This window comes from Crocodylus porosus, unplaced genomic scaffold (assembly GCF_001723895.1).
Source record: "Crocodylus porosus isolate Cpor-Errol unplaced genomic scaffold, CroPor_comp1, whole genome shotgun sequence".
In the NCBI taxonomy this organism is placed as follows: Eukaryota; Metazoa; Chordata; order Crocodylia; family Crocodylidae; genus Crocodylus; species Crocodylus porosus.
In genome coordinates, this window is record NW_017728931.1 from 24,546,273 (window position 1) to 24,562,111 (window position 15,839).

Here is a 15,839-nt window from a genome sequence, read left to right on the forward strand (position 1 = left end):
CACAGTAAGGGTGGCCAGAGCCTGGAATAGGCTTCCCAGAGAGGTGGTGCTCTCACCTTCCCTGGAAATCTTCAAGAGGAGACTGGATAGGCACCTGGCTGGGGCCTTATGACCCCTCCCAACCCCCAGTGCTCCTTCCTGCCCATGGTGGGGGGTCAGACTAGATGATCTGTCTAGGTCCCTTCTGACTCATTAATTCTATGATTCTTGCAGCTAGCTCTGAACAGTAGGTCCTTGAGAACATTGCCAAAATCCTTTGTTGTACTCTGCATACCCTTCATGGGAGAGCAAAGCCCGACTGTATAGAATGGCTGCCTAGGTTTCCCCATAAAGCCCTGATGAAAGATTGGCTGCATAATGGCTGTGGCCTGTTGCTGCAGATGCAAAGATTACGGGGTGTACTGTATCAGAGGAAAGTCAAATGTGTTACAAGATACAGAGCTGTGCTTTCAATACTGATGAGCCTCTAGGACACAGCAATACTATAGGGCAAGCAAGATGATCCAATATTTCTTCAGGTTTAAAAGCTGTCATGTTCATAGTCAAGCTACCGGGCAATCAGAATAGACAAGTGAACTCAAAAAGGTCTTGGCTTGTGTTGTTAGCACATTTTAGAAGTATCCCACAAAGTTATACATTCACAAATTGATAGGCTAAAGTCAGTGACTGGCAGTAATACAGAAGTCATAGTGGGCTTTTTTAAGCATCTCTTTTTAAAGACAGACTGCATTGTCCACCACCCCACCAAGTCTTCAGTGAGGGGAGGCTAGATTAAGATTGAATAACATCATTTGTGGGAGATACAAGCACAGTTGGGACAATCACTAAGAATCTGAAGTGTGCGCACACGCATGTGTGCAGGCAGCCAAGAGTGTGCACCCTTAATTGTAAATAATTCAAAGTAGATGGCAGAATTCAAGAACTTCACATGGAAATTATAGCCAGTACTATTTCTAGTTAAATGCACTTTTGGAAGAAAATAGTTGAATCAACTCCCCACCCATGAAAGGCTTTCTAATCCTTCTCAGTCAGTGCTTTATCACATCTAAACATCTGGGGAGTATGTCACTTCCTTTCAGTTTAGGATTTTAAATACTTCTCATGTTTAGGCTAAGTGGTAAATACACCCCTCCCCACCATACGTGCACAGTCCAGTTGGTCACCATTAAACTTTGGCTATTGCTTTTCAATGAAGTTGTGATCAAATTTACCTTTTCACTTGATTATGCAGTTCCTCCAAGTCTCCCATTAGCCTGTTGTTAGCCTCCTCCATGCTTTCCAGAGCCAGCTTTAATTTGCTGTTCTCTTCTTGAAGTTTTTGGTTGTTAAATTGAAGGTCTGCTACACAGGTAATCAAGTCAGAGGTCTCTCTGGATTCATTAAATAAAAACCCAGTCAATCACATTTCTACCTTCTTCTTGGTATTTGTCTTCAAGCAAGCTAACCAGTGACTGCAAGCTCACCAGTGTGACACTGACCCTGCAATGCTCTTTTTCTGGAAGATTGCAGGCAAATCACTCTCTGGCTCATATGTCCTGATCATACGCAGACTGCACTTACGATGCAAGTTATTCCATTAGTCTGAATGGGACCACTGACAAACATGTTTAAGTATTTGCAGATTAAGCTAGTCTCTCCTTTAATTAGCCAGTTTTCTTGCAACAACAGCAACTTGTAGTTATTGAAATTTTTCCCTCACCCCCATTTAAACTTGCAATGAAAAAGAGAGTTATAACTCAGGGAAATCAAAAGGAAATTTCAAATGACTACAACTACGGCTACCGTATGCTTGAACTATGACAGGAGATTTGATTGAAAAAAGCATAAATTTTGAATTTTTAGTTGAGACGTCCTAAGCATCTGGGGTTCCCCTAGCAATGCAACCCAAGTCAGAAGGACAACAGTAAGAGTTCACAATAAAAAAAAGAAGGGATAGAATTTCAGGTACTGATCACATGTTTTGCACTAGTGTCAAATAACTTGAATTTAAGAACTGAAGTAGATTGATCATACTGTCAGTGATGTCAAATAAAGGTAAAATAAGCAAAAAAAAAAAAAAAAAAAAATATATCAGTCAAGTAAGTAGTATAAGAGAAATTCCAAGAGAAGTTACAATAAGGCACACGAAAGTGTCAAGAAATAACAAGAACCAGAAACAGTTTTTGCATGTTCAAGACTACAGCAAGAAAGAAAAGGAATGCACTTCTGACAGAATGATTCTGAGCTCAATAGATTGCAGGCTTATGAAAAAAACCCAGGGCGTTTACTTTGAAAACCATGAGTGAACTTACAAGTCTCCTTTAGACGCATCTCCACCAAAGGCCTCTAAGCTTCCTGATGTAACATTCAGCCTAACAGAAGCCTTTTTTGCTGAAAGAAATTTTATTCCAGTTATAGTTTAGAAAGAAGGAGTGCCACTTCCTTTCTAAACTATCCTAGAAGACGACTCTTGGCCCGCGTTACTTAAGTATGACATAATAATACAGTAAGCAACCCAGAGTTTTTCTACACAATGTGTAACCATCTTTGGGATACAAACAAGCCACAGAAATGTTATGCATTATGCACAGTACAACTTTGTGGCTTGTTTGTATGATGTCTTAAACTGAAGGCATAGCAGCCAGTGCCCAGCTGAGTGTTAGGATCAGGCATAGGGTATCCCCAGGGACTCGGACATAGCTGTCCCTTATGGTAATCAGGCTGCAGGCAAAACCAATTCCTGGACCCTGTATCCCTGCCCAACCGTGGTGGCAGATGGGGGACACCACAAGCGCAATATCAGGGAGCATCCATCTCCCCAGTCTGAGGCTCACTGCACCTTAGACAGCAGGTATACAGCTGGGCTGCATACACATTTAAGGGTCTTGATGTGTGTCAGTACCCTGGGATTAGGGAACCTGTCCCTAGTCGAGGTTCCTCATGCACCAGGGATGGCAGAAAAAGTCACCTGTGCAGCCCAAGTGCAGATGTGATTTTCAGGTCTTGTCAGGATGGATCCCTGGGATCAAGGAGAGGCCCCTTCATTTTAGAGTCCCAGAGTATGGGGACCTTTAAAAGCTGCGAGTACAGCCGAGTTGCACATACGGTTTTCCAACACCCCTGGCTCATGGACACCCTGGGATCAAGGATGCTCTCCCAAGCAGGGTTCAAATTATGGGGGAGCTTATGGGGGGGCTTAGCCCCCCCATAAGAGGCAAGAACCCCCATATAAGATTTGAAAACCATAGCCTGGGGGGTCTCCAATTTCATTATGACATTATGATGGGCAGCCTGATTTTTTTTGCAGACCCCTCTCCTCCTCCGCCTCTCCCAAGAAGAGTCAAAGTATAATTTGAACCCTGATTCCCAGTCCTGGCAATTACTCCATTGTGGCTTCATCTGGGCTGCATGCAGTTTTTACATGTTGCAGTCCATGGGAACACTGGGACTGGGAAGCAGCAGCAGCCTGATCTTGGGAATCCAAGGTGTGTAAAATCTCAGCAGGAACAGGGTTTAATGTCCCCAGTGGGCCAAGTCCTTCAGCTCCCCCTCCTGGAAGCCTCTGATCTGCTGTATCCACCAACCCAGCCAGAGCTGCCAAGCTTGGAGATTTGGCAATCTGCTGATTATCCATATAGTGGGGGCTGTGCTGGGGACCAAAATTTCAGACCCTGGTTCAGTCCCCAACCTCAGCTAACAACTGGGCTGCTTGTTGGGCAGCTGCTTGGTGGGCACCCAGCTTCCAGCTTGTTGGAGCAAGGTGATCCTGGTATCAATCTCAGGCACCCCCTGCACTGGCAAATAGGATGTGCTATTTTCCAATCACACCCTGTCATGCATGTCTAGCACAGCAGGAGGCATGACAACTGGTACTGCAGATCAGACCCCATCACACCTTTAAATGAGTATGTCAGCCATCCAAGAATAAAAAAAATTGTGTAATCTGTACCTGCTGGAATGATTTCATGCAATTTCAAGTCAGAGTCTTCCATACTTAGAGTTATTTCCTTGGTGGCATCACCTTCCCTGAAACAAAACAAGCACGTCAATTACTCAAAACCTATTTACACCTGCCCTGCCCACTTACACAGCTTAGGTTTAACACATTTTTTCTTGTGGACTCATTGACTAATTTGTGACTACAGTGTGGCTTTGTTTTAGGATTCCCTGGCATGCAGTTACCATGATTTTCATTGTCTTGTCTCTATAGGTACTTTATGGTATTAGAGGATAAGACCAACTTACCATTTTCTTCTGCAGTCTTCAATCCACTCTTTCATGGTTGCATGAAATGTTTCAAAGTCCATTGAAATATCCCTTTTATCAGGATCAAGCATATTACATAACTCTTCAAGACCACTGTCATCCGACCCCCGGCTAGTTGTATGCCTCATATAATCAACTACTGTGGAAACTGTTACTTTTCCTAGAAGATGTAGACAGATTATACACCATATTTAAAAAAGGCAAGATAGACTTATCACCTAGGCAAAGCTAATAAGGCCACTGCCAATACATTCTCCAGAGGCTTGCTATTCTAGGGATGCTACAGCACAGATGTCATCTTGAGAAGCGATAGACCAGCTACAGACAATAGACATCCCAGCATGACATGGAGAAGTAGGCACTAGGCCTGTGCCAAAGCAGCTAGTATTTGCTTTGTATTTGGCAGACAGTCATTTGAGTTGCGATTCAAATCACTGTCCTGAATCTATTTGGCCAAATCTCCAAAATCACAGGCCTCATCCCCTGCCTATTCTCCCAGCTCTGTCAATTGTTGCCCTGCCTGGTCCCAGCATCCCAGCTCTTTAAAAAAAGCCCCACACCCACCAGCTCCCTACTGCCCTGCACAGAGGGGCTCTGCCATGATGTGTTTATGTCTGTGCCTGTTTTTTTAAAGGAATGCTGGGGCCGGGTAGGGCAGCCATTGATGGGGCTGGGAGAGCAGGCAGGGGATGGGGCCTGGCAGGGGTCGCCTCCTCCAGCCCCAACCCCTTCTGCCCCCTACTTACCATCGCAGAGTCCCTGTGGCAGGGAGTGGGGAATGCCTGAATCTCCAAATTGATTCAGACTTTTTTATTGGTCTCCCATTTTGATTCAGATTTGGAGATTTGGCCACCAAATTGGACTGAATCTGCTTCAAATTGAAACATCGGCACCCACTGCTTTGCACAGTCCTAATAGAGACCATGCAAAAATTTTGGCTTTAGACCCAGGGATATTCCTGGGGTGAATTCCTGGCCACAATTAAATCAAACAATTTAATCTTTTCCATTTCATTTTTATGATTTCACACCAACATGACATGTCTCTGCCTCTTAACATGCAAATCTACTTTCCTGCCCCCACTCCCCTACACACACCTTAGATGAAACTTAGAATCCCGATGTTAAGCAATTATAACTGAAGTGGGGAGCAATTTTTTTTTAAATGGAAGATGCTTAATAACTAAGTCTTAAATTTTACAAGAAAAAGTCAAAATTACATTTCTTGCAATATTTCAAAGAGATGCATGGAAAGACCCCATCCACTAGAAGGACATTGGCATTTTTCTCCCTTTTTCTGAAAATAAGTTTCAGGAAAGATGTTTTCCAACAAACTGTTTATCAAAATAATTTTTGTTAGGTAAAAATAATATAATCAGCTTCAAGTAGATGACCAATATCCAACTCTACAAAACCAGGACTTTAAAGAATCATGTTCCTTCCCTACCACAGCTATAACACCTTTCAGAGAATCAAACTCCGTTTCACAAATATTTAGTCACAGGCATGTAAGTGCCCTAGTCTTTTAGATGAGGAACAAAAGCACAAAGCAGATTGGGGACTGTCAGTTTCCCACACAACTTTATCCCTAGTTCAGCCACAAGCATCTCATCCCCAAGATTTCAGGTTACAATTTAGAAAACAACTTTCTGCATCTTTTGCTGTGCATGTATGCACCTTTAGCAGCCATAATAAAATGAAAATCTTGACATTTTACTGAGCAGAAAAGACCATGAAGCCAGTAGTAGCATACCTTTACATTCTGTGTCACAGGCATAGAAGATAGTAGTCAGCAAGTCTTCTTCACAGATCAAGCTCACATTATAAGTATCATCAGCTTTATTTTCTAGTGATGACCTCCATCCTATGGAGGAGAGACTTAGAGTCTGCCCACATTTTTATTTCATTTCTTTTTAAAAGTTACTGTGATCAACATTCAGGAACTTTTTTTTTTTTAAAATAGCATAATCTTATCACAGAAAGTTAGGGGTGGAAGGGACCTTGGGAGGTCAACTAGTTAACCCCCCTACTCAAAGCAAGACCAGCCCCAAGTAGATCATCCCAGCCAAAGCTTTGTCTAGCCAGGGTTTGACATCCTCCAAGGATGGAGCTTCCACCACCACCCTGGGTAACTTACTCCAGTGTCTTACTACCTTCCTAGTGAGAAAATTCTTCCTAATATCCAACTTAAACTTCCCTTGCTGCAACTTGAGACCATTGCTCCTTGTTCTGTCATCTGCCACCACTGAGAACTACTCCAGATGTGGCCTCACCAGTGCTGAATAGAAGGGAATAATTACTTTCCTTGATTTGCTGGCAACATTACTACCAATACAGCCCGGTATGCTGTTCACCTCCTTGGCAACAGGGGCACACTGCTGGCTCATATTCAGCTTTATTGTGCACTGTAACCCCCAGGTCCTTTCCTGCTGAGTTGCTGCCCAACTAGTCAGCCCCCCACCTATACTGGTATATGGGATTGTTCTGTCCCAAGTGCAGGGCTTTACTTGTCCTTTTTGAATCTCATGAGATTCCTTTTGGCCCAATCCTTCAATTTGTCTAAATCACTCTGAATCCTAGCCCTACCAGCATATCTACTACTTCCCCCTCTTAAACTAAAAAAAAAAAAAATCTCTGAACATACTATGTAAAACTAAGGCTTTGACCTTGTAACTTACAACTTGCACATAAATCTTCCAAAATCAGGGTCTTTCCCTGTATTGTAACTCACAAGTCTGGAAGTGAATACACTTGAGGTGGAAAGCAATACATTTGAGCAAGTTGTATGGACGAAAGGACTCCACACTCTTCTTTTATGAAGAGGGGAAAGGGTTGCAGAACAGAGTTGGGCAAATATCTGATAGTTTTGGTCCATTGGAGAATGTGGAGGAAAAGTTATTAGAGCCAAAGCAATATTGTTTGGGTTTTTCCTTTACCCTTTTTTTTTTTAATTTAGAAGTTTCATTAATAAAATGAAATGTTACACAAGGAGAAAAAAAAAAAGCAGCATTGTTCTGAAAAACATTATTTTTTGACCAAAACAGTTTGAGACTGTATCAATTTTTGGTGAAGGTTTGCCTTGGTTCAGATGAACCTACAGCAAGGTAAATGCTTCTGCAAGGTTGTGTGTAAAAATGTGCATCAACTAAACAGTAGGAAATCTAGATAGTTTGTTGCAGGTATCTGTGGTTTGTTTTTACCTCTTTCATCCAAGGAAAATTTCTTTGAAAAAGGAGACAGGAATACAAAATCTCTTGTCTTTTGATCAGTTGTTAAGAAATGCAAGTTAGGACTTGATGTCAGGTAATTCATTTCATGAGTTAGGTCTTTATATTCGGAGTTGGAGGCTGCAGATGACCAACTGCCAGGATTGTCCTCTCTAGCTGGGAGAATAAGTGGAGAACAGCTCTCACTATGGCAGATTAGTCTCCGTGGCTTGCCGCTGCACTCTTTACTTTTAATGAGGGAATAGGCTGCTTTCCCAGGATAGAAGTCAGAGACATCTCTAAAACTAGGGGATATAGCCTGTAAGTATGGAGAGAAAATATTATTCTTATTAGGACTTCTGGAACATGGCATACCATCATAACTTTTAAAAGTCCTTTTTTTCAATAGCTCTTCTAGATTTTTCCTGGCATTATTCTGTGGGCTATCAAAGTTCCTGGACTGAAGTTTGGGGATCTGTAGAACAGGATTTGAGAATTGGTCCATCATCTGGATAGTTTTGATCTTTCGGCAAATACTGTCCACCGGATTATGACGTTTTGTCTGTGCCATTTTCAGACAGTGTTGGTGAATGAATATCCGTCTTGAACAGTCACTGAAAGAAAAGGGCCAAGACAGAGATTAAATACTGATTTAAGTACATAGTTTGCAGCAGTCTAAGAGATGGTATACAAAACTTGTTATGGTAGCACTCAGAAAATTCTTGGATAACATCAGCATGGTTCTGCAAGTCTGCAGCCACTCTGTTTAAATTATTAATTTTAAGTAGAGAGTCGATTTAAAAAAAACAAAACAAAATACACACAAAAACCCACCACTTCTGAAAATTTAGTACTTTAACTTAAAATTAAAGCTTGATTACAGTTGATTAAAGAAAACCTTTCAGTTGATTAAAAGAAAATATCTAAGCATGTTTCCCTTATTTGATTATTGGAGGATCATCTTAAATTCATCCCCATTACCAATGCATTGGGAAAAGCAGTAGTAGGGGCCCTTGGTAGACAGTAGGGATCTGGCATCAGGGTCACAGCTCATATTTGACCCACTCTCTTATATTTGATTCCAAGACAAGGGGCTCCTCCCTCCTGCCATGTTAAGTGGGGGGAGAAGGGGGATGGGAAGAAATCTCATTTTGGAATTAAGTTATCACTTTATGTTTATTTAAGATGTGCATGTTTTCAGATGTCATCTTCAGAAGATAACCTTTTCCCACTTAAAGAAATTATTAGCTCTGATTTTCTTGTCATTCCTAATCTAAATCAAGCTGTTTGCTGAAACTAAGCTGTCCTAATCTCTCAAACTTCTATTTGTAAGGGAAAAATGTCTCCACTGCTATCTATGATCTAGCCCTTTTCCTGCTCCCACATGCACTCTTAAAAGAGACCCCCATCAATTACACATGTAGAAATACTGGCATGGACAAAACATCAGCCACCAGTAGCATCTGGCTGCTTGGTTCAGATCCGAACTGAGCATGTTAGACAACATATGCCAGTAGCTGCCAAGGTGTTGTTAACTGGAACTATAAGGCTTCTGGCAAGTTTAAAATAAAGCTTATAACATACCCTAAAGTTCCTATAGTATTGAAACTCCATAACATGAGGGTATACCCATGTAGCACATAGCCCTGTGTGGAGCTAAACACTGCCTCCCACCCACCCAGGGGCACACTGTAAAAATGTAACATTTTCAGAAATTCCCCAAGAACTGTTTACAAAGGTATTTTGGTATTTTGTATTACAAATAGATGCTTTGAAAATTCCACTAGTACCTCGAACTCCCATATAAAGTCGCTCTTGTTGGTAGGGGTGCACCGATTCAGATTCTGGGGGCCGATACTGATAGCTGAGTTTTAAGGAGGCATATCGACCAATTTCTGATATGCAGCCTAGCAGCTTGAAGAGCTGTGCCCAGCTGTTAAGTCTGTTGTGGTGGAAGGGGAAGGGGTGGGGGGGCAGATCAAAGGCCCCTGCAATGAGGAAGTGCTGGGGCAGGTGCTGCCCAGCTGGGGTGAGGTGGGAATGGGATGAAGCCTTGACTTGTCCAGGGGGTGCAGGGGTGGGGGAGCTGCTCCCACCACTGCAGTCACCCCAGGAGGGCATGGGGGGGGAGGGGAAGGCATGTGTCCCCCAGATCTGCACAGAGCAAGGCAGGCTGTAGCTGTGGGCTGGGGTTGCACCAGGCTCTTCCCAGAAGGGGCTGGGCCAGGCTGTGCTTGGGGCAAGCAGCAGTGGTGCTGAGAGGGGGCTAGCCACCCCAACATTTGCCATCGCCCACCCAACTCCCCAACCACTGGGAAGAGCCTGGTACAGTCCCAGCCCCAGCTTGCAGCAGCAGCCCACCCTGCTCATGCCCTGCACAGATCCAGGTGCACACACACCTCCCCATACCTTCCCAGGGTGTGTGCAGCAGCAGCAGCAGCAGCCGCCGCCCTGCCCTGCTTCCCTATACTCCCTGGATGAGTCATGACTCTGTCTAGTGCCCATCCCGCTCTGGCTGGGCAGTGCCTGCCCCAGCCCCACTCCCTCCCTCACCACAGGGGCCTTAATCTGCCCCACCATGCCCCTTCAGACTTATCAGATTGCATGCATCTTGCCAAGCTGCCAGGCTGTGCTCCTTGCTGCCTACCTGTTGCACTGCAGCTGCACGGGCATTTAAATCGGTCAAAATATTGGCCACATCAGGCTGATTTCTGATACAGTCAGTTTTCTTTGTATAGGTGCAGATCCAATATCAGACCAGTGTATCAGTGCACCTCTACTTGTTAGTTATGTTAGAGACAAATGTATTTTTGTGTAGGTAGTAATGAGACTAAGGTGGGCAACTTTTTCTCTAGATATTAAAATAATCCCACAAACACACAACCCAACCCAGATTCATATTAACAGCATTTCTTCCACAAGACTAGCAATAACAAGCTTTCTTATCCAAGGTAAGATTTTAACTTTAAAAAAAAAAAAAAAAAAAAAAAAAAAAAAAATTGCAAGTCCTTACTTTAAGATAGAGTTGGACTAAGTCACAAAACTTATGGCACACAATTGTCTGCACTGACAGATGACTGAGATCTCTTCTACACCTATGCTAAATACCGTAATGCATCTACAAAAATTTGGAGTTTACCAAAATTAAAATCTTGTTATTAAGAAGCTACCTAGTAAATAAGGAGAGGGGAGGGGGGTGAAGGGAATGGGGAATTAAAGGGCACCAAAATATTTTCCCCCTATTTATGTAGAGCTATTATTTTCCCAAAAATGATCTGAGCATAGTTTGTACTGATCACTGTAAACCGTTTCAGATCATATCCACCAAAATAATCCTTTAACGTTAAAAACAACCCCACATTTTAAGCACCTAATGCTTCAGAACACAGGGATAAAACAGGGTTGGGACACCAGACTGGTAAGACCTGAAAGAGTAATTTTCCAGAATTATAGTTAACCTATTATATCAGAGTATACATGTTCCCATTAACAGAACATTTTAAAGGAAAAAGGCCACTTTGAAGGCAAGGAATATAAAAATCAGCATTAGATACTGTATTAAAAGCTATTTATTTGATAACTCAGAACTATAAACTTTCCTCTTATTAAAGTGAGACTTTAGATTCTAAAAAACAAATGTCTACCTCTTTATCAAATGCACTTATCCAGTGTTGCAGTGTACTGAGAATTGCAGATTTTTTTTCCCTTCCCTAAAAGATAAGCTTTAATCCATTGCGGTTATAGTTAAAAATCACATGTCAAAAACACTGAATTTTCAAGCACATATACATCAGACCAAAACAAAAGGAATAGACACTTCCAACTTTGACAAACTTTTTCCAAGTCTTCCTTCACAAGAGTCCTGGAGAAACTTTCCATGATCTAATACTTACAGCTATATGTAACTAAAAAAGACATCCCTCTTTCATCCTTTTAAAACTTACATAAGCCAACAGGATCCATTTTAACTGTTCCTCCTAGAAAGGAAGAAAAATGGAGCTGATTAGGGTTGATTGCTACCTCTAGTTAGATTAGCAGAGAAGTGGAATAGCAGTTTAAAAGACACACCTGTTGCTGTCTGCCTGCATTCTCAGTGGTTAACAGGTGTGTAGAGTTACCTACCATGCATTCACCTTCCATTGCCTCGGTCCTCGCTTCATTTCTAATAGTTTCATTCACTGCAACTGCTAGGTGGATCCCTATGACTACCTAACTGCAGCCTGAAATCTTACATTTAAAGCAGGGATGAAATTGAACTGTAGCTCACTGTAGTTGGTGATATTCATTTATTTTGCCACTTCTCCTTGCAGTTGTAAAGAACTTGGGCACAGACCTTAATTAGAGATCTGCAGAGCCCCAGACACCTTTCACTCAAGTGACTCTTGTCAACAGTTTGATGACAGAAACTAAAGTCTGGCTGGGAACTGCAGGGACATTGCATGAGGGCTTCTGTCATTGTGAGATGATCCCTCCCTAAGGCAAGGGTGGATAGTGTAGGGAGAGTTTGTTGTGAAAAGCCTGCAAAGAAGAATTTTTTCAATGATTTTAGTTGACCTAATAAAAGACTTTGGATTTACCCAAAGAACCTTGTCTGTAGACGGAAAGATTCAGTCTTCAGGAGGGCTAAGCCTCCCATGGGTAATTCATTCACAGTCAAATTACTTTGCAACTGCAATTACCTATGGTTAACACAAAGGCATTTCAGGTGCCAGGTGAATAAGCAGCAAGGGGATCATAATAGGTCAGGTTGAGAGGAAATTAGACACAGCAGGCTCCCTTGTGCAGGCTGTTTGAGGAAAATCACCTCCTGAACTGTCAGAGATAATTTTAATTTGAGGGGACTCACAGGCAGGGGGTGTTCACAGAACCTTGTCAAAAGTTCTGAGAGCAAGGCCACGCTCTGAAGTTAACAATCTACAGTTTTTTCTGCCAAGCTGGGTTTGATTTTTGTTGTGCAGTATATATAAGAAATTGTTTCTCAATATATCTGAGAAATCAAAAAACCCCCACAATTGGATGATGTCCAGTTCATTGAAGCTAAATATTCAAAAATCCAGTTCACTGAAGTCAAACTCCAATTTAAGTAGCATATCCATCCTTCTAAGTGGGTGCTTCGCCATATAACGGCAACAATAATTTAGAAACTAATATCCTGAATTCTTTAATTCTGCTCACAGCTGCTGCTGCAGTTTCTATTTTCATTGAGAGTTAAAATAATAACATGGGGAGAGACTTCCACTAATTCTCAGAGAATGCTTCCTTGAGCACCTGTTCCAAAATTCCCTGATTGGATCCCAAAAATACCAAACAGTTTAGGTACAACACAACCAGGCTGAAATGTATGTATAATTTTATTATCTGAAAGCATCATTTAGGGTTAGTTACTTACCAGACTATGCAAGACTTATGATTTCTACCTCAAGAAAAGAACCAACTTGATCAGCTTCCCATGTTTCAAACACAAATTTATAGTCATCATTCAGAAGGTGTATTAGGGAAAAAAATACTTCATGTAATGATGTATCCTAGAATCAAATACATTTTTAAAAAGTACACAGTGTTCTTCATTTTCAAGAGAGATCTGCAATTATTAAGGGGCAATTTTTTCAAGTGACTCCCTCTGATTTAGGAGCTTAAACCCATTTTCGAAAATGATTTAGGCACTCAGGAGCATAAATCTCATTAAATGTCAATGTGACTTAGGATATTAATTGCCTAACTGTCTTTTGAAATGGAACTTAAGCTCTTAAGTGATTTAGGCAGTTCTGAATATTTTACCCAAAGTCTTTATTCTTGTCCATTTAAAAATGTATGCTATAGTAAAAATTGTAGTAGATGGCCATATGCTTTGTGAACTTTTCTGATTTGACATTCTTTGATATAAATGGGCCTCAGGTGCTTTATTCTACAAAGCCTTTAAGTAGCTCTTTCAGGTAGAGCACTAATGCTTGACTTGCCCAATTACCCCTTAGCTCTTCAGTGTCGTTAGGAAGTATGTGCCATTCACACCACTCTTCCTTCAATCTACCGGATGGATTTCTTATCTGACTCTGTGGCTCAGACTGCATGAGTATTCAGCCAAGAGGGGACAACCTCATTCATAACATTTACCATGAGCACTATTTCTGTGGGTTGTTTCTTGACAATGACAAAAATCTGTTCTGCCAGGCTGATGAGGGTGGAAGAAAAGGTCAAATAACTCCTTGGCCTTGGGTGTTTCTGTCATTGCACAAACGTATCTTCTTATAACACATGTTCTGTAATGTTTTCCTCCATGTAATGCTTTATCATTCCCACTGCAGAAAGCCCTCTAGACCAGTGGTTTTCAACCTGTGGTCTGCAGACCCCCGAGGGTCAACAGACTATGTTGAACAGGTCTGTGAAAGATGACTATGATCAACCAAAAGTATGTGGAAACCTGCACTTACAATTCAAAGGGGTCCATACCTCCATTCAATTTTTTTGGGGGTCTACAAATGAAAAAGGTTGAAAACCACTGCTCTAGACTGAGATTCCCCTTCAGAAATGTCTATTGCAAACCTTCATACAGTTGGGTGGTGAGTCATCTTTTTCAACTCCCAGCTTTTGCAGACTAGATCTTTGTAGTCTGCCGGACCTAACTTTTCCCTTTAGTAAAAGGAATGGCACTCCTCTTGTTATTTGAACTCTTCAACCACTTTGCAATTGTTACTGTTCCACAACTCCATTGTACATTTCCCATCCAGAACAAATTAATTTACATCTTTGCAAATCAATCAATCCTGCCATTCTTTAATAGGCCTCCTTTAACCCTCTCATCAGTACCCAGTGTTGTTCTAATAATGATGCATCTAAAAGTGAATGGGATGCTACAGGTGGTCCTCACACTGGAGCACTAAGCAAAGGGACTATTATTTCCATGCTTTTTGTTGTGAAGCCTTTCTATAAACAATAAAATATTTTCATACTTGCTTGTCTAAAGCTTGAGCTGCTGCTTCTTGTATACTTCCACAGCTGAAAGTGCAGCACCAATTCTGAACCATATATAAAAAGAGAAAGATCATCTTTAGATACAGTTGGGTAGCATGGTGTTGAGGGATGCATATGTAAGCATTTAAACAGGATGTTGTCAGCTCTAACATGAGACATTGTGCACTTAAAATTTCTGTACATCAGTGATTTTCAACCTCTTTAGATGCAAGGAACCCCTCATTAGACTCACAGCCATAGATGGAGGGAGAAAATGTTATTTATGGGGGCTGAGTGCATGCATCAGTGTGAGAACTATAACTCCCATTGTGCTCTGCGCGGTACAACATATGTGAGGTTAGCCACTTTTTCCTCAGCTGCACTGAGATAAGCGCAAGTGGGGCGCTGGCCTGGCTGCATGCTGAGCAGTGCTGTGGTGCTGCTGCTGTTGTCAGCTGCCGTGAAATTAGTTTGGGGGACTTAAGCCCCCACAAGCCTTGGCCTTCCACCACCTATGCTCACAGGAGCACTCAAAAAAACCAGCTCCTAGCTTTCACTTGTTTTTTGACTATGGAAAAATAATAGAACAATTCTGCTATTGCAAAGAACTCAGAAAGACCACAACAGATCACAATGTTTTTGATACTATGGCCACATCCACACATGCATGGACATTTGGTTCTCTGGGGACAACTAGCAGTGGTGCACCTTGTGCTGCTGCTAGTTGTTCCCAGGGAATGTGCATGCCATGTGCACCCTGGTGCATGGCAAGTTACCCCAGGGGTGGTAGGGGAGGCTGGGGTTAGCACTGGGTTAGCCCCAGCAGCCTTACCAGGGTCCTAGGGGTCTCTTGGGGCTGCAGCCATGGCGATTCTGCTGTGTGGAGCCTGGCATACAGCCGCAGCACAGCTCTGGGTGGCCCAGCTTGGTTTTTGATTGGTATGTGCTGCCCGGGTATGCGTTGCTCTGCTTTTTTTCTCTGTGGGTTTTTTTGACCCCTGGATACACAGGGTTTAAAAAACCTGCTGTGCTGCTCCCTTGCAGCACCAAGAATAATTGAATGTGTGGTATATGGTGCCGCAGAAATGTCTGCCACAGTACATAGCGCACGGCCGTGCTTCTCTGGATGTGGCCTATGGATTCTTATTTGAAATCTCTGGACACATCCATATGAGCAGGAATGTGCACTTTGTGGCACCTCAAAGGCTTTTGAAGCTCTGCAAAATGCATTTGGGACGCATGAAAAGGTTCTCTTGCACACCCACATACCAGGGAATCTCAGTATCTAAAAAAAAGATTTCAATAAAAAGTGAGACGGCACACATGGCAGCAGCATGCAATACCCAAAACTGCAGTCTGGCCAGCCAGAACCACACTCTAGCTGCTGGCCAGGTTCTGCGCACCCAGATTGCCACTGCTAGAGCCCTGGGAAGCCCCAGGA

The 15,839-nt window shown here is 42.4% G+C and overlaps 1 protein-coding gene across 2 annotated transcripts in view; it reads right to left on the reverse strand.

Moving 5' to 3' along the window:
- The window catches only part of LRMP (lymphoid restricted membrane protein), a 58,779-nt gene extending 47,102 nt beyond the window's left edge, over window positions 1-11,677 (reverse strand). Inside the window, exons 1-8 of one of the 2 annotated variants that reach the window (XM_019544398.1) lie at window positions 11,573-11,677; window positions 11,395-11,427; window positions 7,445-8,064; window positions 5,998-6,108; window positions 4,225-4,405; window positions 3,929-4,005; window positions 2,292-2,370; window positions 1,212-1,370 (exon numbers count right to left, since the gene is read on the reverse strand). In XM_019544398.1, coding sequence (XP_019399943.1) covers window positions 1,212-1,370; window positions 2,292-2,370; window positions 3,929-4,005; window positions 4,225-4,405; window positions 5,998-6,108; window positions 7,445-8,021 — 1,184 coding nt within the window. In that variant the 5' untranslated portion in view covers window positions 8,022-8,064; window positions 11,395-11,427; window positions 11,573-11,677. Of the gene's footprint in view, window positions 1-1,211; window positions 1,371-2,291; window positions 2,371-3,928; window positions 4,006-4,224; window positions 4,406-5,997; window positions 6,109-7,444; window positions 8,065-11,343; window positions 11,428-11,572 lie in introns of those variants that run through there. The other variant, XM_019544399.1, reaches the window with a different exon arrangement.
- Window positions 11,678-15,839: the final 4,162 nt, after the last annotated feature.